General features: G+C 42.1%; 1 protein-coding gene across 5 annotated transcripts in view; it reads left to right on the top strand.

Annotated features, from left to right (window-relative positions):
* The window catches only part of ST7 (suppression of tumorigenicity 7), a 125,365-nt gene that overhangs the window by 15,743 nt on the left and 84,315 nt on the right, over positions 1 to 25,307 (top strand). The window contains exon 1 of one of the 5 annotated variants that reach the window (XM_082063638.1): positions 16,183 to 16,221. The exons of 3 other annotated variants lie outside the window; for them this stretch is intronic. Coding sequence is in view for 1 of the 2 variants with exons in the window: in XM_082063634.1 (XP_081919760.1) it covers positions 17,011 to 17,053 (43 nt within the window). In the remaining variant the exon portion in view is untranslated. Of the gene's footprint in view, positions 1 to 16,182; positions 16,222 to 16,905; positions 17,054 to 25,307 lie in introns of those variants that run through there. One more of the 5 variants, XM_082063634.1, reaches the window with a different exon arrangement.

The raw sequence follows: 25,307 nt of genomic DNA, 5'->3' as shown, positions 1-25,307 counted from the left end.
CACTGCCTTAAACGCATTTTACATGTGATGATCCACAGTAATGTGGGCAGAAGTGGAAAAGTCCATGTACAGCTTATGCACTAGAGGGCATCCTGTTAAAGATGCAGGAGACATTCAGGGACGAGGAGAGGTGGCTCTGGCCTGTGGGAGCCATGGTCTGAAAAAAACATCGGTCTGTTTGTGTATCAGACACCCAATGAAGGGTCATCAACAGTTTCAGTTAGTGGATACATGCACACACAGACACAGCCCCATGCAGCAAAGCTGTGAATGTGATGGATCCCCTTCATACGCAAGCAGAGATCCTTAGATGTCATTCTACTGCATCAAATTATCCATAGAGGGGTAGAGTTAAGTTTAACAGTGGCACATAATAGGTAAGAAGTGTAGTTGTAAGGCCATTCTCCAGCTCAGGTAAGGCAAAGTCAAGTCCCACCCTTGACATTCAGAAGTCTGCCTGTGAAGTGGTCCTGTATATTGCTTTTACAAGGTCAGACAAAATATGACATTCATGAGAACCAGGTCCTGGGCTGTGGTAAATTGAAGGAAGAACAGTGATTGCAGTAAAGCCAGCCTCTCCTAAGTAGGACAAAAAGTGGCAAATGCAGGACTAGAAGGCTGATTGTTGATTTAAGACTTCTCATATTTGTCTTCCTGAAGTGATTACTGCAAAATAAGCTAGACTGTGAGTTTGAAACAGTCAGGATGGGTGCTACCTCTGTGTCGCAATGCTTCTGCACTCTAGAGACTTTAAGACAATGAGGACAATTTACATTGAAGTGCTGAGAAGGTTGCTACTGGCCTGCCTGCCTTTGCTCAGCCCACTGCCTGAACTGTTAAGGTCACAAAGCGCTTTTAGAGACTTAAAGTAATTTTTCAGGCACTGGAAAACTCATGCTAGTTAACTCTGAAACGTCGGGTGGCAGCCTGCGGGGATTGAGGAGGTGCCCCCCAAACACCGAGTGCAGGCTGGGCAGTGGGAGGTGAGCAGGCCCCGGCCAGAGCTGCCGGCACAGCATCACCCGCAGCAGAAGGACACCTTTGAAGGTTGGTGCAGAACATCTCTGCACGTACAGCCCTTCCCTGGACCACGACTTGGGTGCTTTCTTGTGGAACCCAGTATAGGCACAGTCTGATGTGTGCCTGGCTCTGACTGATTCTGTACAAACATCAAAATCAGCTTAATTTCCTGAATGTTCATTTCTTCTCTGGTTGTTATTAGATACATCTGATGCGTCATCTGTCTGGGCATTTGTGTATACATGCAGACATATTTTTTGTTGGTGGTTTTGTATATGTACAAGCAAATTAAAGGTGGTGGTTCATTTTTTAATTCTGCCCGGTAACTATGGACACTGATGCAAGTCTTAAAAAATGCCCCTTTTGATTCAGCATCATCTTCATAGAAGAAGAAGATGTATATTTCTAATTTTTAGCATTTTAGCATTTTTATCAGGTATTTGTCAGGAAAGAAGTCATTGCTTTCTTTTGATGCTTATGTCTGCCTTGCTAAAAGAATTATATAGCATTATATAGAATTTTGTAGGTCATTGTTCTTCTATAAATCAAATCAAGCAATCTCTAGTTCTGTTAATTCAGTTTGTTCTCCAGCTGCTTTATGTTCTTTCTCTGGACTGCCATTGATACTTTGTTTATGCACAATAGCATCATTTAAAGATACAAGTATGTAGGTATTTGCAGCTGCTCAGACTCTTCAACATCAGAGGCCTCTGGAATATTGCATGTCCGCTTCATTGGGATTTTATCCATGAGCTTATTTGGGGAGTTTCAGCTAGACTGGGACTCAGGTGACTAGTCTTCATATGGCTGTGGATTAAATACCAGCTCCAACCTTTATGAGACCTATGCAGACAGAACAAAGATAAATCTAAGTGATAAAAGATCAAAAATAGCATTGCAGGTATGGTTTAGAATAGGTTGTACAGTGCTGAGCAGGTCTCAGTGTTTTGTAATGCTACGTCCCCACCTGCTTTGTGGTTATTAAATTGATTTGTGTGTGTGGCTTGTTTTAAGTGAAGAACTGTCTCAATTAAAGAGACTTATAATGAGGCATACTAGGTAGAGGCAATTTAAATACTTAAATTTTTTTGTCCGTAAAGTGTTTTAGTAAGAGCAACTGTGGTGTGTTTTTATGACAGATATTCACAAATGGAACAAAAGTATTTGTTTGTGTCTACCAAGGCAGCAGCTTAACTACGATATTTATGGAGATTTCAAAGAGAGAATTCAAGAAAACAGATTTGTATGGCTACCAGCAACTCACATTGAATGTCAAGAGCATAGTGATAGGTGGTGTTTTCTTTCAGTGCATCGTCTCCTACATCTCTTTGCATAATATATATTTCATCTTTGCCATCTCTTGCATTTAACGTGGTGTAAAATAGCATGTGCATTGGGTCTGGCTGAGACAGAGTTAATGTTCCCCACAGCAGCCCTCATAGTGCTGTGCTTTGCATGGGTAGCTGGTAAGGTGTTGACAACACACCAATGTCTTGGCTACTGCTGATCAGTGCCACAACAGCATCAAGGCTGTCTCTCCAACATTGTCCCCTCACCAACAGGCTGGGGGTGGGCAAGATCTTGGGAGTGTACACAGCCTGGACAGCTGACCCGAACTGGCCAGAGGGATATTCCATACCGTATGACGTCTGCTCAGCAATAAAAGCTAAGATTATTATGATGATGTTTGACTTCTGGAGCAATGAATAATTTAATTTGCTTCTGCATGTGATCTTTGTTTTGCTTTATTTGCTTTATTAAACACCGTTTATCTTGACGCATGAGGTTTTTTTCCATCTTGTTTTCTGCCCACCCTGTCCTGCTGAGGAGGGGAGTTAGAGAGCGGCTGGGTGGGCAACTGATATCCCTTTATCGTTAACCTACATATTCAAATACAAAGCCTCTTGTCGTCAACAACTGTGTCCACTTTAGAAAGAATCAGTTCATTGCATGCTGAAGCAACATTGTTGGTCAAGAAACCAGTTTCTGGCATAGCGCTATTTGTAGTTACTTTTGCTTTCTCTGAGGGACTGCAAATAATAAGATGTAGACATTAACACCTCGTGAATACATTTAACTTTCCATTTAACTTTTACTCAGCATGACTCCAGATAAGGGTAGCAGCAAACAATCATTGGAGCTTAAAGAACATTTTTAAAATAAGTACTAGGGTCTCATATTTGTTCTGAAACTGTTTGTTTTATTTTCAGGGAATACTGTTTAATTTAATTGTCTTGATTTTAACTGGAAAGACAGTGACTTTTGCAAAATACATGCCTTGGTAGACAAACCCTCAGCCCTTTCTTAGCTTATCACACTTCTAATGCCAAAAACCAGTGGCAAGGTCAGAAGAATTAAAAGAAATTTACATGTTAAATAGCTTCCTATGGAAGTACTTTTAACAGCTAAATTTGTCCCATTGTGCAACATCTGAAGCTGAGAACATATAAATGAACGTGAAATATTAGTGGGGCTTACTGTGTATTTTGCATGAAAAACAATTCTTCGTATGTAAAGGAAAAGCCAAATAATGCCTGATGAGTTGATACATTTCCCAAGTGTTATCCAGTATCATTTGAGTATCAAGTTCTCATTTGCTCTCCAGATCTGAAATGAGTGATAACTTTCTCTCACACTCTCCTTCCACTTCTGTTTTGAATTTACTATCCTCTTGCTTCAGCCATGTCAGCATGGCCCCTTCCCAAATTGTGTGGCACATGGAGGAGCACAGAAAATGATACAGAAAGTATTCAAAATCCATGTGTCACTTGCTTTTTACAATTTAGAAAATTAATTTAGGTGAAGAGCTTTTAACATCTAGTTCTGTGGTGAGCTTTCCTTTCCATGCTTGCATCCTTTTTGAAACCCTCAAGGAGCCATTGCAGATAAGGTAAAAGGTATTGTATTTTTGCTGGCATATATTTTAATTTCTTCTACTCATGTTTGGAACTAGGCTGTCTGCTTTCCTGGGAAAGGTCTTTTGGTTGAAAATAAATTGGCAGGAAGCATGGAGTTTAATTGTCCTGAAAGTTCATTTCCAGTGATCAGACATATGAGTTCAGTGTGTTGTATGGGAGAGTGGGAAATAATGCTTAATAAGCAGGAGGTTGGCATCCAGAGGCTACTGAGAAGCATTGTCTTCGTTACCAAAACAGTGATTTTTCTCTCTCCCTTGTGCGATATAGTTAACACTCTTTTGCCATAGTGCTGTAAAATCTTAGTGGAGGCAAAATCTTGACATTTTTACTCCAAAGGCAAATGAATCACTAGCTGTGTAGACGTGACCTGGGAGTACAGAGAATAAAAACCAACTGAATCACAGATTTCATTCAGCGTGAAAGCCCGAAGCCCTTGAAGCCTCCTTTGGGAAATGCCTCATTGCTGTTTCTCACCTGACTTGTGCTGCAAAACCAGGTATACATCTGGACAGATGTGGCAACATGAAGTGATCTGAGTTAGCTCAAACACTTTTTCCATACAGTGGTTTTGCGTGGTTCTGATTGTGACCTCCATTCCTTGGGCAGGGCTGACACGTGGTTTTCCTGCTGTCCTGTTAGGCCAGGAGACCTGTGGATATTACCCCAGGTGGGGAGAGCAGTGATGATAGCCGTTCGCAGGGACAAATCACTTAACGCCTGACCTGCAACCAGAAATACCCGTCAGACCACAGCCTTGGTCCTGCTTTTTCAGAGCATCACATAGTTATCGTGACAGATTACCGTGCTAACTTGGAAAGAAAAGACAATCTCCTGTTTAAACTTAATATAATGTATGTTGAAAGCTTCTTCAGGTTAGTCTGGAAATCATCAGTTGCCTGTTATCTGTAAAGCAGAGCTTTTAATGTGTTCTTGATATTTTCGAGCAGCATGGGGTTTTTGTGTGTGCTAGTAAGCTGTGCTCCAGAAACCATGCAGAACCTTGGAACTGCTGTGGTGGAGTCACTCAGGGCATTTCTAGTATTGTTTTGGGGTAGTTTGGAGGTTGGTTGTTTTTTGGGGAGGTGTATGTTTTTTCCTGAGAATAGGTAATACTAGATGCACCCAATAATGTGAAAGAACTCTTCTTGAGCAGGTGCCAATCATAATCCGCCTCTTCTTCTTCATCTGTAATTTAACTTCACATGCAAGTCTTTTTGCTGCTCTTCTGGATAGTCTTATTGTAATCCCAGTTTTGAGGTTTGCTGGTTCTCGATTTCAGTATTGTCTTTTTGTAGTGACTACTGCAAGTAAATTATGTGTTTAGTGAAAGCCTGTTTTCTTGTACAGTTCTCAATTTGTCCTTTATTGAACAGCTCCTTTTTTTCAATTGTACTTCTTTATTCTACACGCACTTAGAGTATCCCTTCTCCTTTAACTCTTATGTGACCTAAGCAACACAGATTTTTTTAATCTTACAATTTTAATTTCCACTGCTACATCTCCCTCTACAGTAATCTTTTTTTGGATAAGGTAGTAATACTCATAAAGTACAGGTGAACTAAAATTCATATAAGAGATTATTTATTTAATATTATTTGCCATTCCTAACATGACGTTTGTTGCCTGACTTGAGATTTACTTTTTTCTGGCTCTGGCTGCAGCTGTGCAGGGAGGGAGGGGATTCTGTTGAGCCGCGTACAGCAGCGCTCAGATTTTCTGCTCAATCTGTTGGTCTGTATGAGGAAAGAAGAAAATGCAGTCATTGTGTTTTAAATTTAGTAACTTCTAGTAATTTTGATGATTACTGAGATCACTTTTCCAATTATAAATAAACCACATTGTTTAAAAATATTTTTGACTAGACTGAGTTCTGTCTCAAAATTGGAACAGGCTGAGGAGAGTTTGGGAAAGAAATTACGGTCAAGTTTTTGCGTTCTTAACCGTAAATGGAAACAGAAGGGCTTTGACTGACCAGAAGCTTTAATTTTATAGCTCTTGTAGCTAATGGAAAACATTATTTACTAAAAATGCTGTCAGATTTAGTTTGTCATGCTTCAGAGGTTGCTCTGGAGCTCTGTAGGTGGTCGTAGCCTTGGGCAAACCCTTCCATCTGATGCTTCTGGGACAACCTGGGAAGCACTGAAAGTTGGGTGTGCATAAGTGTTACATGTCCTCTGGTGTGAATGAAACACTTATCTCAGTGTCATTGTCACTAAGAGAGTAAGGCCAAGCTGGCAGACACTTGAGAATAAGCGTGCGTTGTTGCAAAGCCGATTTAAAGTCATTGAAAGCAAAGTCTGAGGAATTAAATGTCTTCCTTGTCCAAATTGCAAGGAAAAACCTGCAAAGTTTGTAGTAGCAAGGTGATTAGTTGAGCTGAAGGAGAGCTTGCCAGGAAAAAACAAACAAACAAACAAATCTGGTTACTGCCTCTGTAGCTGTCCTGGATCCATTTACTTCTATGGACTAAATGTGCTGTCCAGTTTATTTACACTGCTTGAAAATCATCCTTATTTTTACATAGTTTTGTCAAGATTTATGAATTGAGGAGATAGATAGCATGTGACAGGCAGGAAGGTCATTCAGATGAAGTTACTAATATAGCTGCACGTGAGAATACTGGTGGTTTGATGCTCTGGGCCATATCTGTGCCCTTCAGGAGACTCACTGTTTGCTCTCCTCTGTGTACCACGCAGCATCTGTGTCTCTGTGCACGTTCCACGAGTCTTACACCTGGGAGATGAAACTTAATCTCCTTCCAGTGTCTGACCATTAAACACAATGTGTGTGTTGGGGTGTCCCTCATACTCTCTCATCCTGGGGCTGGAACACCTCTCCTAGGAAGAAAGGCTGAGAGGGCTGGGGTTGTTCAGCCTGGAGAAGCCTGTGGGGAGACCTTATTGTGGCCTCTCAATATGTAAAGGGGACTTCTAAGAAAAACAGAAACATTTTACCAAAGCCTGGAGTGACATGACAAGGGGCAGCAGTTTTAAATTGAAGGAAGGCAGGTTTAGATTGGATGTGAGGAAGACATTTTTTATGATGAGCATGGTGAGACTCTGGAACAGGTCACCCAAGAAGCTGTCAATGTCCCATCATTGCAAGTGTTCAAGGTCAGGTTGGACAGGGTTTTGAGCAACCCGTTCCAGTGAAAGGAGACCATGCCCATGGCAGAGGGGTTGAAGTAGGTGATGTTTAAAGGTCCCTTCCAACCCAAACCATTCCATGGTTCTATGATTCTGAAACTGGCCTTTTTGGAAAATCTTTACAACAAGGTGCCCAAATGTTTCACAGTGTTGGGAAATTATAGGTAGTTGACAATTTAAAAAGTTTGATGTTGTCATGTACAGGAATGTTTCACCCGTAACAAGGTCCTGACTGCGTGTTGTGGTTTTGACTGTTTAATTTGTATGACGTAGACATTTGATTAATTTTAGCATTACTAATTCTCCCTAAAGCCAAGATTAAAGACCTTTTATGCACTGCTTGCTACTTCTTTTATGGACTTAGAAGAGCCCATAATCTTGGAAAGAATTTCCAGACAGTAGGTGTGTTTGAAAAATCCTGCTTCTCTGTCTTAAATCAGGGCTCCATGCTGAAATAAGGCTCTACAGATTTTTACCAGATATTTGTCTTCCTTCTGCTGTCAGTTTGTTAACAGTTTTTCATCTTTAGCGTTAACCAGAAACAGAAACGTAAGGAATCACTCTTACTTTTTTCTTTATTTACTAGTAAGTGAGAAGCTCGGGAGCCTTTAGACATGTTTGTAACCATGTGTGAAAAATCCCTGTGTAAAGTTATGAATTCCATTCTAGTGTATGAAAACCATTGGTAGTTGCAACTTACGTTCTGGTTCACAGCATTTCTGTCTCAGCACAGATGTGATACTTCATGGGCAGACAGAGCCAGAGGAGATTTTCTGGCGCAGCAAAGTACAGCCTCGACTCAACAGCTTTTCCATGCAACTGTGGTGCTTGTTTTCGACCAGCAAGGCCTCAACTTTATAAAGTCTCCCTGTGTAGTTAGGCAGAAACCAACCATGCTTGTGAGCCGAGATTGATTTCTGCTCTGTGAACTGCACAGATAGCAAGAGAATGCCTTTGAAAAAATGAGATCCCATAGGAATAAAGGCCTTTAACAGACAAAAATCAGGACGACTTGTGGGATTTGAAGATTTGGGGTAAACCCAGAGCTTTGGGATGGGATAAGGTCCAGCTGGTAAGGTATGTTGGATTTATGTTGTTTTTCAAGGTAAGACATTTATGACTAATGACCTTGTTTTGTTTAGGCAGTTTCTTTGGATAGATTGTCCCATCTAAGTATGGCAGTGGCTCATCCATACCCCTTCTCTGGGATGTCTGCCTTAAACACCTGGGGCTCCATGAGCCCTGGGTCTGAGCCCATTGGGCTCTGCCAGGAATATGAGGTGAAATCCTATTCATTAGTGATGACAAATTGGTTTTCTGAAGGAATCTAATTACTAAAATAACTGGAGGTGCAATTGTTTTTCTTATTTAATGTGCCATTAATACTGCCATGGAAAGTGGGTGTCTTTGGGAGCTCCAAGGCCATGGAGATGAATGTCCTCTCCTCCTCAGAGTCCTACAGCAGGCATTCCAACAGAGTCTGGTCTGTGGATGTGTAAGGTCTAGACGAAGGCATGGATACTGTTCTCTGTCAGGATGCAGGGTATTCTCTAAGAGAAATCCTGTTTTTTTCCACTTTGCAAACCATGGTGGTCACAGGGCAGCAAATGCTATAGCTTTCAAACATCAGGCATGCTCCGTGATTCTTCGGGTGCTGCTTCCGTTAAGCCAGTTTTAGACAATGATATATTTATAACTGTCTTTAACCTTTTAATGGAGTTGAGAGAAAACACTTAATAGAGATCAGACCATTGTATGTCTTGATTACCACCTGTTTTTTTACACAACTTATTTAATTCCAGGGTGACATTATCCTGTTACTGTTTGTTTTTTTCTGAGCTGCGCACAGTTGTGTCAATATCTGATTTCTCACTGGTTTCTGTAGGTAAAAGTTCATGGTAACACGAATGAAAGCAGGTTTGCATGTTTGGTCATAAATTTGTGGTTTGAATCCAAGTTGTGTGTGGTTTTGAATAATTTTGTATGAAAAAAGCAGTGTAACTTCTATTATTTCACATACAGCCTATTTGTACTTGTTTTAGTAGAAAAAACTTAAAAAATAATGACAGTGAGCAAAGCCAAAGTAATAATTCAGCTAAAGGAAAGAAGAAACGTAGCAATTTAATGGAATTTATTTGCAGTAGTATTTCCTTTTTTTTTTTCCCCCTAGCTGCAGGCAGTAAGATACATTTAGTTAATACACTATCTTGTTACCTGCTAGACCTCTGAATGCAGTGGAGAGATTCACATGCTTTTACGTTAATGGCAGAAGCACTTTTGTACCAAATTGTAATGCAGTAAGCAGGGAATCAAGGAATAATTCCTGGTTGTGACTGAAATTGCCTGCCCAGATTCAGAGGGTAGCTCCATGGCCTTCGCTTTTATAAAAGCTTAATTTAAAAATCTTAAAATTTGAACCTGACAGTTCAGACCTGACATCAACCCTTCCTCATCACTGGCACAAAACACATCTTTGTTTGTCAATGTTATGGGGAAAAAGAAGGAGGAATTAACTAATTTGTTATTAGTACCAGACTTTTAACCTCACTTTCTGTGCATGTATGATGCGCTTTTAAGAAGTAACCAGGAATTATGGTACAGGAGATGTTCTCTCTCCTCATCTGTGATAGAAAGCCTTCCTTAGGAGAACAGGCCACTTGGGATCAATGAGAATTTGTTCAAGGAAGGCGATCGAGTTTTAGCCTTATGTTATCTTCTATTAAATATTAAACTTTACTTATTTGAAGACCTAGAAGGTCTGCCATGCTCCTACCATGGACGATGTAACTTAAACTTTTGTTTCAGTAGCTGACTATGTGCCACTGAAATACTCTGTACCTTTCAGATGGATCTCCAGCTGTCAGTTAGTGCTATTGCAAAGAGTCAGTCTTTATACAAGTTTTTATTACTGCAGTTTTTTATTATTGCTGAGATTGGAAATGAAGAACCGTGGACACTTCCTAATAGAAAACCATTGTTTTCTATTCTGTTGCTGTTCTGAATCATGTTTCCTGTGAAGGGGTTTAAATATTATGGAAATGATGACTAACAAAATTTGTTTTAAAATATATTATGCTGCATTCTTAGCCATGGATTTAAAAATAAATTGTCTACTGAGGAAAAAATGTTGGGTATGTTCCAGTTTCACAACAAAACGTGGGAGGTGGGGTCAGATACTTTATGCTTGGGCTGAAAAGAAAATGTGCAGAGGGGTTCGGTAAAAGGCATTTCATGGAGAGCCAAAGGAACAGTCCAGCAGCACACCTTGCATTGGGAAAAATCTTAAAAGATTTGCTCAATATTTCTGAAAGTCAGTGCAACTCTCTCTATATATAATTAGAAATGGAGAGTCGATAGATTAAGGTGGAAAGAACTCTATCGCCACATTAATTCTACTTTTCTTTTAACTTTTTAAAAATGTTGTTCTTTTGAGTCTTACCTATTTTGTGTACTGAGGCTGTGATACAGAGAATTGAGTTAGTCTGAGGGCAGAAGGCCATAATTTGATATGTTCCATGTTAAGTGTAACATAGGAAGAAACCCTTCTGCAAGTGTTGCAGAAGATGCTTTAGTACTAAATGCTTTCAGACATCATCCTTCAGCCTCTGGTTTTAATCTTAGACCTTCATAGTTTCTATGATTTAAACTGGTGTGAACACACAGTCCTCTCTGGCTTGTGCAGCATTCACTTGAATATCAGGGGTAAGAACTTTGGTAACAAATGATGTGGGTATGTGTCAGTGGTCCAGGTGAGCTACTGGACTGGCTAATGTCTCCAGAAGGAAGTTGTTCTTAATTTCTTCCACATCATCACACATCTAAATCCAACTTTCAAAAGTGACGTGTCTTTTTAGGAAAGCCAATGGTACTTGAATAAAGATGTTCCTAATTAACTTTTGAAAAAGAAACTTGGGTTTCTAAGAGTTTCAGTGACACAGCTGAACCAATATTTAAATAAATACATGTAAGTAAGGCATGAAATGTTTTTTTTAAATGATAAGAACAGGACAATAAACAACCATGAAAGGCTGAATGGCAGAAAAATAGGTCTACCACATGCATAGCACATGGTATAGTGATTTTGAGAACATTTAACTTGCCATAGTTGGGGAGTTTGTTTGTGGCTTTTTGTTTGTTGTTTGTTTGTTTGTTTTTCTTTTCCTCAATAAAAATCCTGTGGCAGTAGATATGATGAAACTAAGATGGGTATAAAGGTCCTACTGCAATGAAGTGAGCTTTCAGTGGTGGTTTGGACTCCTGCACACCTGAACAAAATGTCAGTGAATTATGCCAGAAAACAGGAGACACCTGTGGGTTGGGCTGGGTGGGCTGCGGGTGCTGGTGGCTGCATCTCAGGACATCGGCACCCAACTTTACACCTCTACCTTGCCTGGCCCCGAGCCAGTTGAATTGGCCAGGTTAGGGTCTTGTGGGGGAAGAAGCTTTCGCTAAAGCCTGACTCACAGTTATCTGAGGTGAAAAAAAGTAGACTGAATGCATCTGCTCATCAAATAGGGACAAGTCTGGTATGTCCTACCCCAGGCCAGTGCTCTGACCAGGGGGCTCTGAGAGGTCCTCCTCCTTCCTCCTGGCCTGCAAGCCTGTCTGGGCTTCCCTGACAAAGTGTTCTTGGAATTTGTGCACTTCCATGAGATATGTTGATACAGCTGAAAATGCTGCCAGCAGAAAAACCTCTCCATGCTCTTCCAGGGAGACAGTGAATAGGAGGCTACTGAGAGATATTTATTAGAATTAGTCTTATAAACCTGTCATAGCGTAATTTATGCTTTCCTCTCCGTGTAGGCTACAGCTCTCCTGCTGTAAGGATTGTGAGAAAGCATAGAGTGGTCCTGGACTAAAAGACAAACAGAGCGGCTGTGAAATCCAGTTCTCATATGAATGCCGAGAAAGACTACTTGAAAAATGTGTGGGAAGAAAAATAACAGTGACCATTATAGATAAGAGGAAAAGCTCTCTTAAGAGAGCTTTGCCACATGTTAAGGAAACTTAAGAAAAGAGCCCTGAAAAAATCATTGGAAATACTAAGGGTTTTTTCAACAGTGAAGCCTGCAGTGTTGTCTCCATGGCCATCAACATGTTCTCTTCTCACTGACAGATCTCTGAGATTGTTCTGTTAAAGAAAGCACTTCAAGTTCTTCGGTGTTTCTCTTTCCTTTTTTTTTTTTTACCCCCCTCTTCTTTTGGTCATATACATCTGCCCTGGTTTCGGCTGGGATGGAGTTAATTTTATTTTCTAGTAGCTGTGTTTTGGATTTAGCATGAGAAGAATGTTGATAATACACTAGTGGTTGTAGGTAGTCAAGGATTTTTCCAGCCTCCCATGCTCTGCCAGGTGCAGAAGCTCAGACAGAGCAAAGCCAGGACAGTTCATCCAAACTGGCCAAAGGAGTATTCCTTACCATATGATGTCATGCTCAGTATATGAACTGGAATTGGCCGCTGCTCAGGAATGAATGGGTTATCAATGCCATGGGAGGTGAGCAGTTGTGTTGTGGATCACTTGTTTTGTATGTTCTATTATTATTATTATTATTATTATTATTATTATTATTATTATTATTATTATTATTACTTTGCTGTCCTATTCAACTGTTCTTATGAGGTTTTTTTTCTGTTTCCATTTCTCTCCTCCATCCCACCTGGGGGCAGGGAGAGGACTGAGCAAGCGGCTGCATGGTCCTGGTTGCAAGCTGGGGTTAAACCACAACATCCATAAAGTTCAGACACTTGCTTTTATCTAATGCTGGGAGGTTTCTGGCCTTTTTCAGTTTTCCCTTGAATCCACAGGTATGGTCAAGCTTGGTTGCTTGTTCATCAGCCTTTTAAGGTTAATTAGGACCTGGTCTCCGTTCTTCACTTGAGTTCATGTCACTGTGCTTGGCCATGTGGTCGACACGTGAAATACCTGCCACACCATAGTGCAACCAGAAGAGCATTGCTTCTCATTGCTTCAGCTGCTTCTCAGAGTTTGCTCATGGCTGAGGTTGGATGTTTTTTCTTCCGTCTGCTGGAATCCTGGGGACATTACAAAGCAATATTGTTCCTGGCACGGAGCGATGAATGTCGTCCTTACTGTGGGAAAATCCCCTGACAGCTGTGCTTGTTTGGAGGAGGTTTATTGTTGATGGTCTTTTCGGTCACAGGATGTGGCTCATGCAGCCGTGACCACACAGAGAGGGATGGATGACGCTCCCTGCCGTATTACTCTGTAAACTTTCTCCCATCTCCTGCCATTCATCTTCTCTTGTGCTTGCACCTCAGTCTCTCATAGAATCACAGAATGTTAGGGATTGGAAGGTACCTCGAAAGATCATCTAGTCCAATCCCCCTGCCAGAGCAGGAACACCTAGATGAGGTTACACAGGAATGTGTCCAGGTGGGTTTTGAAATGTCTCCAGGGTAGGAGACTCCACAACCCCCGTGGGCAGCCTGTTCCAGTGTTCTGTTACCCTCACTGTGAAGAAGTTTCTTCTCATATTTAAGTGGAACCGCTTGTGTTCCAGTTTGTATCTATTGCCCCTTGTCCTATCATTGGTTGTCACCGAGAAGAGCCTGGCTCCATCCTCATGACACTCACCCTTTACATATTTATAAACATTAATGAGGTCACCCCTCAGTCTCCTCCAGGCTAAAGAGCCCCAGCTCTCTCAGCCTTTCCTCATATGGGAGATGCTCCACTCCCTTAATCATCTTTGTTGCCCTACGCTGGACTCTCTCCAGCAGTTCCCTGTCCTTCTGGAACTGAGGAGCCCAGAACTGGACACAATATTCCAGGTGTGGTCTCACCAGGGCAGAGTAGAGGGGAAGGAGAACCTCTCTCAACCTACTCTCCTGACTGTCACTTCTCTGCAGCCTGTTTTGACGGCTCTGGCTTTTCAGCAGAGCCTGGTCCTTGAAGCACAGCTGTCCACTGATGTCCCATGAGGGTTTTAGCCATCCTCTGAGGGTGATTTAGCACTTTGTCATGACTTTTTGGCAAGAGGGCTGTCCATCCACTCTATCCATCACCTGGTACTGTAGGTTTTTATTTGATCTGGTTGTGCTTTGTGTTTACTGCTGGAGACATAGTAGTCCTTGTCTGTTACAAACTAGTAAAGCACTCTGTTTTAAATAGGCAATATTAATAACAACAGAAAACAAGAACAATTATGAAGACAGATTTTAAAGAAAATAAATGCCTTAACTGCAGCTTGCCAACCAGGAAATTACCCCTTCAGAAGGCTCCTGCTCTGGAGACATCTGGCTCTGTAGCTTCATGCATGTCGATCTGCTGCACCTTGCGGCAGAGCTGGACTGTGATGGTGGTGATGGCCAGAGCAATATTCCAGTTCCCTGCCGGCTTCTCCAGTGAGCGTGTGGCGTGTGTCTGTCTGCTGCCTGTGTCAGTGCCGGACCCTTATCAAAGGACATGTGGGGCACATTACAACAAGTGTTATTTTAAAAATCTTTTACGTTATTTAAGAGCAAAAGACGGTTATTGGCATTTCTTTAGGAGACTGTTATCTAGCTAACTGCATTTAAATTGATGTTAATTCAAGCTAGTAAATGAAAATGGGAAGTCGGTGAAGGTGTATTAATAGTTTGCTGATGACATACAAATTCATGTATGTGTTGCTTTTATTTGCATCTGTAATGCAGGGCTGAAGTTGAATCGAGTAAACTATTTTTTGTGGAATATATTCTGTAATAATAATTGTTCTGGTAAGAAGCAATTATTGTGTACAATGAAAGCAATGTTCCAGAAGAGTTTTAACTCTCTGCACAGAGACAAGAAGGATATTTGTAATAAGCGGCACATTGAGCATATGATTAAGACATAGTGGGACTTTCCACTGGGGGCTTTTCCTGCGACCTGACTCTGCATGCCAGGGGAGACTGTATGTTCATAGATGGACATTTGATATCACATACCCTTTTCTTATTAAAGTACTTAACCCTTTGCTTTTCACTACATGTAACGTGTTGTACCAATTTCAGTCAAACACAACAATTAGCAACAAGTAATGGAGCCTGAGTGTCTGGTTTTACCAGTTTATAAAGAGATGTGAGGGTTGAGGTCAGGGAAGGTGCTACACTGAACGGTGTCCACCCAGTGCACTGTTTCCAGTGACATTTGGCGTGACCTGAAGAAAGGCACAGCAGTCTGTGTCATTTATTTCAGAATACATTTTCTTGAGAATTTTAATTAAAAAAAGATGAAACTGTTTTCACAAGATCTATTTCTCATGCTGTTTGGCTGACGTTAAGGACCAGCAAGTGTCTGCCTTCGGGGTGCCCGCAGGGGTGCCGCGGGATGGCCGCAGTGGTGCAGAGCCAGCCTTAATCAACCGAACACAGGAGGCCAGTCTCTCCTTGTGCTTGAGGTCGTGTTTTGGCCAGTCACCAAACCATCTTCCATGAAGGCTAAGTGGTGTCAAACACTACTTGCCTGTAGTGTAAACAGGGCCAGGGGCTAAAGTGGTAAATAACACTGACAACAAATACAGCTAAGCAGAGCCTGTAGGCATCTGAAGGGTTTTGTGAAGCATCAAGGAGGGATGCTTGGAGCTGATCTGCTTACCCTGTGGGCTGAGCAGAGCTCTGTGCATCTCCTCCACTACAAGCTGAAGCTCTTCAGTCTGGTTTGACAACTGATTAGGTGGTGTTAAGTAAACAAATCAGGTGTGTCAAAAGGGCCAAAAACCCTTCAACTTGAAGAAAGGAATGCGTCTCCATGCTTAAATTTGTCAGGAGGAGGAATGTCTCTGATGTCAGGGGAGATTTGCTCTTTGGAGAAGTGAGACCTGCTGATTTTATCTTCTTTTCCTGTCTCTAAACACTGTACTCAGCATGACCTTCCTGCCTGGGCTGATGAAGCTGGTGAATTCTGTGTGCCACCCAGTACTGGACACAAGCCCTTGAATGTTTCATGGCACCGAAGCCAGAGAAGTGGCACAGTGCTTTCAAGTATCGAGATACCATTAAATCACTGGCGTAATGGAGATTTATGCAGCTGCACGGGCTAAAGTGGTGTGTGTCTCAGCTGAACATCTGCTTGTAGGTGACTTGACCACACGGAAGCCTAGGACCTGTTCAGGGGAAACTTTGCCCACAGCAGTTCAAGGTCACATTTCAAGGTAGGTCTGGAGTGCAGGGTTCCACTACTGACCTCAACATAATCTACTTCTTTTCCTAACGCTTCCTCTAAAACTCCCAGGCACTCAAGATGCACTTCTTCTGTGCATATGTAGATGTCTGAATCTGAGCTGCTCAAGCCTGATTCTGTATGTACTCTCTCTGTAGTCTGGGGCTGGTGACTCCTGAACTAACAACAAAAATATGCAGAAAGTCATCTCTTTCTAATCCTGGTAACCAACATTTCCCTGAGGTGAATGCTGTGGAGGTTGGGAGCTGCTGCAACATCTGTGTCTCCATCCTCTCCTCACACTGCTGGAATACAGCAGCTCTGTGGGTACCACCACCCACCTCTCCAAGGAAGAGGCTAGGAAAGGAGATACCAGCACCCTGGCCCTGGGCAGGATGGTCTGCTCAGACTGAGGTCCCGAACTAGTATCATGGTTTCTGATAAACTTGAGTAGTGTTAATGCCTGATCATTTAATTGCCACTAAGTTATCATGCCCTTCTGGAGTCACGGTTCTACCGTGGTCCTCATACACCTTCTGCCCGGTCATGGTCGATGTAAGCCATAGTTACTGAGGCTTCTTTGTGTTTTGGCAGCATGGTGGTTTGCTGTGAGAGGAACCCTGTGAACCAATAAGTGCTGTGAGCTACTAGTAAAGGTTTGCTCTACTTCCTAAGTTGTTCCCACGTGGATTTGGACATGGGAGTCTCTGCAGCTTACCCTTGTGTCTGACACCTGGTGGGAAGGATGTTGGTGCAGTTCAATCTGCCATGAGGATGGCAGATGCCACTAGCCTTTCCAGTGTTATTTTCTTCTAACTGCATAGGTAAGCCTTCTATTACTATGAGTAAATGCCTGAAGTTTTCTCTAGTGCTTTGTGTGGGAGAGCATTTCCAAAGTGTCTGTCAAGTTAAAGAGCCTACTTCTCCTAAATCCCAGTGAGATAGTGCTTAAGTAGTGTGGTGGATGCTTCCTCTTCACTGTACATTTGTTCCTCGGGTCGTCCCTTATCCAGATGAGCCTTTTTTTTTTTTTTTTTTTTAAATTATTCATTTGGAGAACACTGCATTTCCATAAGTGGTTTTACTCTCCTGGTATTGAGTGTTCAGCAAACAAGAGTGCTGCATCCAGACTTGCTGCCTGGGGCCTGCAGTGTGAGCCCCATTGATGGATGTCTATGCTGTAGCAATGTAGAACCGATCATGCTGCAGGGTCAGGAGAGCCTCTGGCTTGGATTGTTTTATTGACTCTTAGAAGCTCTTCTTTCTCAATAAAAGGTGATAATCAAGTTATCCAAACATTTACTAATTTTTGCTGTGGTGTTTTGTTTTGTTTTTCTGAGATAAATTTTATATCTCTAGTCCACTGGGCTGGCACTGCATGGAAGCTGGTTGGAACCCATGGAAAGAGAAGCTGGGACATCACTGAAGTGCTGCATCTTGGGAAAACTCAAATCCTTAAACGACTGAAGTTTTGTCGGATGGGACTAGTGAAACAGTTTCCAGTGGACTTGGTTTCCCCACCAACTCCGCAACTGTATTATATTTACAGCTGCAATGTTAGCTCATCCATTGTTGTGCACATGAGTGTTCACATAGGAAAATAAAAACAAAACTTTTGTTTGATGTTTTTTCCCATGGTTATACTATGGATTCTTTATGTCTGGTAGGGAACGTGCTCTACACAGCACTTGTTCATCCAGCAGGGACCTTCAAAGTTATCTTCTTCCGCATCTAATTCCTTGCTGTCACACAGCACACGGGATAACTTTGTTTCTTCTATCCCTTCACTAAGTTGGGTTGAAATGGGTGATGGGTTCCAGAGTTACTGAGCAGGGACACACAGGGCACGTTCATGTGAACAGCTAAATTCTTTAGATACCTTCTTACACTGTGTTGTCAGTATTCCCTCATAGGCTTGGAAGCCGTTCTTATTTTTTCCCGTATGTGCGATGAAATAATTGCTATTTATAATGTCAGATTTAACATTCTTGCTGTGTTTACTCAGACTGAGAAGTAATTTAAATTTGATCTTCCTCTCAACAATCAAACTTACTCCTAACCGTGAAATTTTGGCATTACATCAGACAATATTAATGTGGATCGTAATGCAATGTTCGCAAAATCTCTTTGACTTACTTTTTATGCACATAAATTGGATATTTGTGTTTTTTCTGGGGCACACATGTTCCCTCTGATGCCAGTTTGCATGCAGTTTATTATTAGTTGGCCTTAATCCTGATCTGTGGTCCTTCAGTGTTGCATAAAAAATGATGATTGTTTATAATCTGTTTTTTAATTTGTTACCCACCTCTGTTCACTGTGACGTTTGAGGCTTTCATGTGTATCTTACGTGCAGTCCTGTGGCATAGATCCTTGGAAATGACTGTGGTGTTAGGATTAAAAAAAGAAAAAAAAAAACAGATATTTCCCTCACAGCAGAAAAGACACACCATTTTTTCTTCTTCTAATGTTTTATTCTTTTAAAAAATGTATTTAAGTAGATTATTATTTGAATGTATGTAATTTACTTCAGTGACAATCGGTTGCTTCCTTTGTTTTTAAGTTCTCCTTGGATCATATCAAAACGTAGTGTGTTCTGCTGGGACATTTTTCAAACACTGTAGTGGCCCCACAATTGCATGTGTTTGGGACAAGAAGGGCTCTCAGAATTTAATGAAGCCATTGCACATGTTCTGTTGGGCCCTGGGGCTTGATGTTATTGAAAAAATGACACAATTTGGATTTGATATGTCATTTGCACACAGTGAGTAGATTGTCACAGTGTATTGGTAACTGTCTTAGATATTTGTGGATAAACAGTTTTATGTTTAAAATGAAACCAACCAAACTGAAAACCAAACCACCAAAACCAAGATAAAAACAGAGGTGAATCATCATCCTAATCTGTTGACAGTATGATCCAGAAAGTGAGCTCTACTCTGCCACTCATAAAATAATATTGCCTTATTTTCCAGTCTCACACTGAATATTGGAAGGGAAGAGGTTGTTGAAAATGGATTATTTATTCTGTGTTGTCTGTTTTAGAGAATGGGAATATTTTAGTGTTCCGTTGCTTTCTGTTACTAGACCCCAGGTACTTGAGTACAGTCCAGGGGCTACTACCATAGGAGAAGTAGATACTGTGTTGCTTAGTATCTCAAGGCTCTGTTGCCTATAGAAGTTCCCGGTTCCTATGAGAAGACAGGAACCAAAGATTTGGGGTTTGTTCAAGATGATTAAGCTACTGAGGAGCAAACACTCAGCCCTCTGAAGAGAGTGAGACACCTGCTTGGGATCCAAAATCTCCACCTTACCCTAGAATTAAGTGCTGAAGCTGGGCTAATCCTTTCTTATTTTCTTTCTTGTATGCAATATTCTTTACACACAGCTTTCTGTGTGTAATACTCTACCATTTCATAGCTGCTGGAGCTTCATGGCCATTAGATGTGTCCCAGAGGGGTGGTCTGGGAGAGGCAGAACACACATAATTTCCTCTGCTAATTGCTGAATATCCCCTCGGAGCTGCCTTTCTCTGCCTGTGTTGAATGGTTTGCAGTAATCATCTGCAGAGCAGGGCTGAAGCTAAGATCTTTGTTAAAACTGAAGTTGAAAGACATTGCAGTAATGTAATGATTTGCTGTTATGGTTCGCTGTATCTCTTTTTAAAAAAGCAATATCTGCCTTTTCAGTTTCATCTCTCGGATGAGGACCAGCACAGACATAAAAAGATTTTTGGTAGCAAAATTAAGTACTTGTTCTTCAGTCTCTCTTGTAATTTGTGTATATGTGTGCGTACCTATATTTACTCAAAAAAAATTCATCGTTCTAGGCATTAATTTCCTAAAAATGCTGCAGAAAAAGAAATTCTGCATGAAATGGGGTTGCAGAAATGCAATATGGTCTACACAGAAATATTCGAAAAATTGGGGGAAGATCAAATAATAATGCAAGGAAAAAACATTCTTGAAAACAGTAAATCAGTCTGGTCTAAAATCCTCTTTGTATGTTGAACAGGACAAAGACCTTGACTTTGTCTGCCAGCAGACTCCTTCCTTTCTGTGTCAGTGCAGTAAGGGATGAGCGAATTGCAAAGAGGGAATGCAGGTAGAATACGTTGAACGAAAGGTGAGAAGAGCAGACTATGAGGAGAACACTGAGGGCTTCCAGACAGTTCAGATGTTCAGGGGTATTTTCCCCTGTCCGGCTGCCCTCCCTCCCGGCCGCCCGCTCCCTCTTTCCACAACCACAGCTCCAAAGGTGCAGTTTCCAAAACAGCGATATCATTTAATGAGGGAGGTGGGGGCCTGTTTGGAAAAATACCCCACAGGTGGGGTTCACACCTCTGTGTCCGGGACTGCGTGTTGTAGCATCAGCACAAGCCATTCGGTTTGTTTGTACCTTAATTTACATTATTCTCTGAGATGAGAAGCTGAAGTTGTAATCATCACTGTAGGTTCTCCCTGGTGTAACTGTGATGTTCACCAGAAACATTTCTTAAAGTGAAGTTGAGCACAACAAGGCCAGAGAAAATGTAAAGCCAAGGAGCTATAGCTTGGTGATATATGCTGCTATTTGGCTCATTTTTTCTCCAGAGCCTGGAAGATTAGCTTTTTATTGATGTCATGTCAATTGATGCGTGGCAGCTGTTGGTAGAGCCAACAAAAACTACAGAAGCTGGAGGTTGTCACAGTGTGGGTGACTGGGGGTCTTGCTGGGTTTTTAGGATGGAGCTAGCAGTTCTAGAGGCAAAATAAATTCCTTTTTGGGGTTGCTGAATATTGTGGATTAACTATACAGTCACTTGGAGATTTCCAGTAGCACCTTAAATGCATTACAATTTTTAATGCCTTGAAAAACTCTCGGTGCCTGTAGGACACTTTGAAAGTGAAGTTTAATAAACTTATTAATAGTAAAAATCCTTACCCATCTTTCAGGACAATGAAGATTATCTTCTACTTTTGCTGTGGAGGGGACCTGTTCCCCTTCTCCAGGAGGAGACAGGTGAGACCTCCCCCATTGAGGGAAGCTGCTCAGGGCAGTAGGACAGGAGAACGTCCCAGATGGAATGGATTCTTTTCCCATTCCCAGAGCTTCTCCTGTGAAAAAGGAGGTCAAGCTCAAAAAGAAATGTTTCTCTCTTGACAAGAGAGAATAAAGATTTCTAGTTTAGTGGATCAGCATAAGGGACATGGACAAATCTACCTCTGTTGGTCGCTTGCAATATCCTGCTCACACTTTTTCAGAGAAATTACTCAAAAGCATAAAAAGCATCAAAATTTAACATTTCATTATCCAGCTTCTTTATTAAAACTCAAACCTATGCTTTAGGCTTTAGACACACATCCCTTTTTCTGAAAAATGTGACTCTATAGCAAATAGCTTTAAATAGCGAATATATTTGCTTCTTTAAGTATTTCATTCTGGCTTGTGGAGAAATGTATGGAAGTTACATTGTAAATGAATCTAATGCTTGGACAATGTCTCGTGCCCATTGTAAGCAAATCACAGCAATGCTAACTCTTGCAGGAGATTTCATTTGACATTCTCTGTGCACTAATTTACATTGTCTTCACCACCATGTAAGAGAGAGAAACTTTCTCATAGGAAGAGATTAAATTTGTTAACCCTTCTTTGCGGAATAAACCAACATAAAAACTCAGGGTAGGAAACAGAAATTCCTTAATTCTGCTAGCCAGCTAGCCTAACTAAAAGGTTATGGTCTTACAAGAGCAGTAAATCAGAAACATATTTTAACACTCTCTCTAAGTCATTTTACGAAGTGTTTTAGGTAGACTTGAAAGAATTTCAGACAGTCTTTCAGTGGCTTGTCAAGAGTCACCTTCCCCACAAGGCAAAAGCATTGACCTGGCAAGTGTAACGCTAATGAAATAGATTATTATGAAATCCTTCCACAGATACTGCATGAGTTGTTTAGGCTTTTTGACTGCGTATGTGCGTCAGTGCAGTGAGAACTTGGCAGAGGGCCTGGGCTCTGTGACACCTTCAAGGATGTCATTGGAAAGCCCTGAGGTTTTGCATCTTCCTTGGAAACAGTGCTGTGGGAAGTTCAGATCTGCTTATCAGAGCAAAATGTGTTCTTCAGCCATTGCACATGAACACTGGGGTTTTTGTTTCAGAGGTCTGTGTTTAAAGATGCTGGAAGACTTACTGGTACATAATAGACACGTTTCCTTTGTGAACTTGCCTTGGTCGCTGGAAAGCCAAGCCAGAACACTTTTCTTGCTCCCAGCACCGCAGCTTCTTGTCAAACTATTATGACTAAACGAGGTGTTACTGGCTCTAAACAGTCAAAATAGCTACTTCAGTTCTGGGAACAGCAGAACTATGGTCCTTGTCAGAGGGTTTGTGCCACTGTCATTATAGCGTTATGGTCAAAACCAATTTGAACGTGTCTTCCTGGTGCTGAGTATCCATACACATGACTGCAAATATTCATTACAATTGAACATCCAGGCCATTAATTCAGATGTCTAAGTACAGACTTGAGGACATCTGGTTAGTTATTGCCTAAGGGTTGATTTGAGTCACCATGCACCCGTGTCCTGCCTGCCAATGGAGAGAATAAAAGTTGCCTGTTAGAGAATGTGTTGTGAGACGTCTCACCCCAGGGCACGGCCTCTCCCATGGCGTATTTCCAGAGATGAAATACAGTTAAATGCTCCCCAAAGCCTGCTGGTCCTAAGTATTCTCATGGTGTGTGCAGAACACAAAGAGGCTGTTTGACGTGTGGGGTGGAAAGCAGGGAAACAGTTGAAGAGCATTTTGTGCCAGCAGAGTTTACCAGGAGAGGAGCTTGGTGCTTTGCAAGTGCCCCCCAGCCTCTGCACCAGGACAGGGAGGACAAGGAGGTTGGGCTCTGTAAAGCCTCTTATCTCTTTCCTCACAGCACCTGTGGGCCAGTGTTGTTGAGGGTCCATATGGATGTTGGTGGGCACGCACACTGATGAGCTTGGGACTGCATTCCCCCTCCCCACAAGCAGAGGGGTTGGCGTGGCAGTGGATGGCTGTGGCTCTGACCCCTACAGCTTTCTAGTCTGCTCTTAGGGCAGTGGTGGCTCCAGCCAACACCTCCTCGATTCCTTAGGGATTCAAGCACATTGAGATCCTCTGGTGGCAGGTCCTGCCAGCCTTCAGTGCTACTTGTTTTTCCAGCCTGCTGCTCACGGTGGCATTGCCTGTTCTGCAAACAGCACAGACCCCTTAGCACACAGCAGCAGAAGCGTTTGGGAAGGGTTAACCCACAAGAGCTCAGAAATGGGGGGTGGTTGTTTAGTGCTTCATTTAATTGACTTGCCTCTATCTCTTTTCTCCTCATCCACCAGCAATGCTCTTCAGTCTTTGCCATCTTCAGAGCGGCATATACTTGTTCAGTGAGACTTATCAAAGATGTTTGTGGTTATGCGCCCTCTGGACAGCCATTCCCATGGATGACCCCCAGTGTCTGGTAGCTTCTGACCATCAGCTTACTGCTTGGCTGCTCTCACCAGCACAAGCCAGGCAAATTCCTTTTGTCTGCAGGAGGATCAGAAGGAACCAGGCTTAGGACTTTGTTTCTACATTTGAACATTTTTAAATTACTGAGTGTCAGAAAAAAATAAGCTCAATGCACTCAAAAATGTGCTCTGAGAGGCTGAGAAACACTAGATCTAGGTGGTTTAGAAGAATAAAGAAGAAATAAGAAAAATATTTATTTAGTTGCTAGGATGCCTTTTTATCACTGAGATCAATGTGGTTTGGGGTTTTTCTTTATATGTGTGACTTATGGTTAGAGCATTGCTACTGTGTATTCTGACAATAGATTTAAGTAAATGAGACAGTTGACTAGCGCTTTGACATGAAAATTAGGTCTGAAGGGTAGATTTGCCCAGGATTTTAATTTTTCTTCAAAGGAAAAATAGTGAAGACAGTTAGTGATAGAAATTCATGGTTATACTTTATTGCAAATGCCATAAGTAGCATTTACTAGGACATTTGTCCCTGAAATATATTCTCTTTGCACAGAAACACTTTGCATCTCGTGCAGCTGAGGAGTGTTAATTCAGGGCAGATATTTTCCTACTAGCGTTACAGCCCCGGGTGGAGGCTTTGTCATTATGAAGGCAAATATATGTCTGGTTCTTTGTCTTGTGCTTTTTGTGACAAAGGAATTCCCATTTGAATCGCTGTGCTCCGTTCAAGCCCCCTCCGAGCCTCTGGGTTAGCAGCAGTCAGTCTTTGCAGTGTCCTGACGTCATCCCGTGTATGCATAAGCTCTGCTATTGTCTGACGGGGCGCAGGGCTGGGGATTGCAGTATCTGGTGTCCGCTACCTATTTCTGCCTGCCGGTACCACGGGAGGGACGCTGGCCTGCTCTTATCTCTTGGATTTAAAACAGAAGCTCCGGCTTTTTGCTTCCTGAAGAAGGACCTTTGCTGCGGTTGCAGGGAAAAGCTGTCTGCGGTGTGGAGCAGAGGAGGGAGAGGAGAGAATCTGGCAGCTCGGATAGCCTGGACTGCATTGTCTGGCTTCATGACCCCTGCTGTGTAGCACTCATCCCTACTCTCATACATTCCCTCTGTCTCCCACTCTTTTTTCTTCTTTCCTTTTTAAAATAGCAGCATCTGGGGCCAGCCATGTTTGGCACTGAATCTTCATGTAAGTAAATGCATCCCACTTACATCCTTTTTTTTCTGTTGAGAACACGGCTTGTTTTATCCTCGCTGTACCCACCGTGCTTGCAATCCCTTTGCTGTAGGTCGTTGCTAAAAGCTGCGGTCCTCGCCTGTTTATGAAGGGATGAAAGATGCCGGAGGGGAAGCATCTACCTCCGAACTGTGGGTGCATCCTCAGTGCCAGCAGCAAGGCAGCGCAGGGCTGTCAGCATTGCTGAATTCAGGCCACTGAAAGATGGGGGGAAGAAGGCAGTTTCACTTGAATGTGTTAATTAATAAGATCGCATCTATCAGTGATCAGGAGTTGCAAATGCTCTAATGAACGCACTTCTCAGATGGGGACTGGGAATGCTGCAGCATTAGATGGGTGATAGCTGGGGGGAGAGTGTTTTAATTGGCAGGAAAA

The sequence above is a fragment of the Streptopelia decaocto genome, assembly GCF_964273445.1.
Source record: "Streptopelia decaocto genome assembly, chromosome: 1".
In the NCBI taxonomy this organism is placed as follows: Eukaryota; Metazoa; Chordata; class Aves; order Columbiformes; family Columbidae; genus Streptopelia; species Streptopelia decaocto.
The sequence above is the reverse complement of the archived record's forward strand: the minus strand, read 5'-3'. Positions and strand labels throughout refer to the sequence as shown.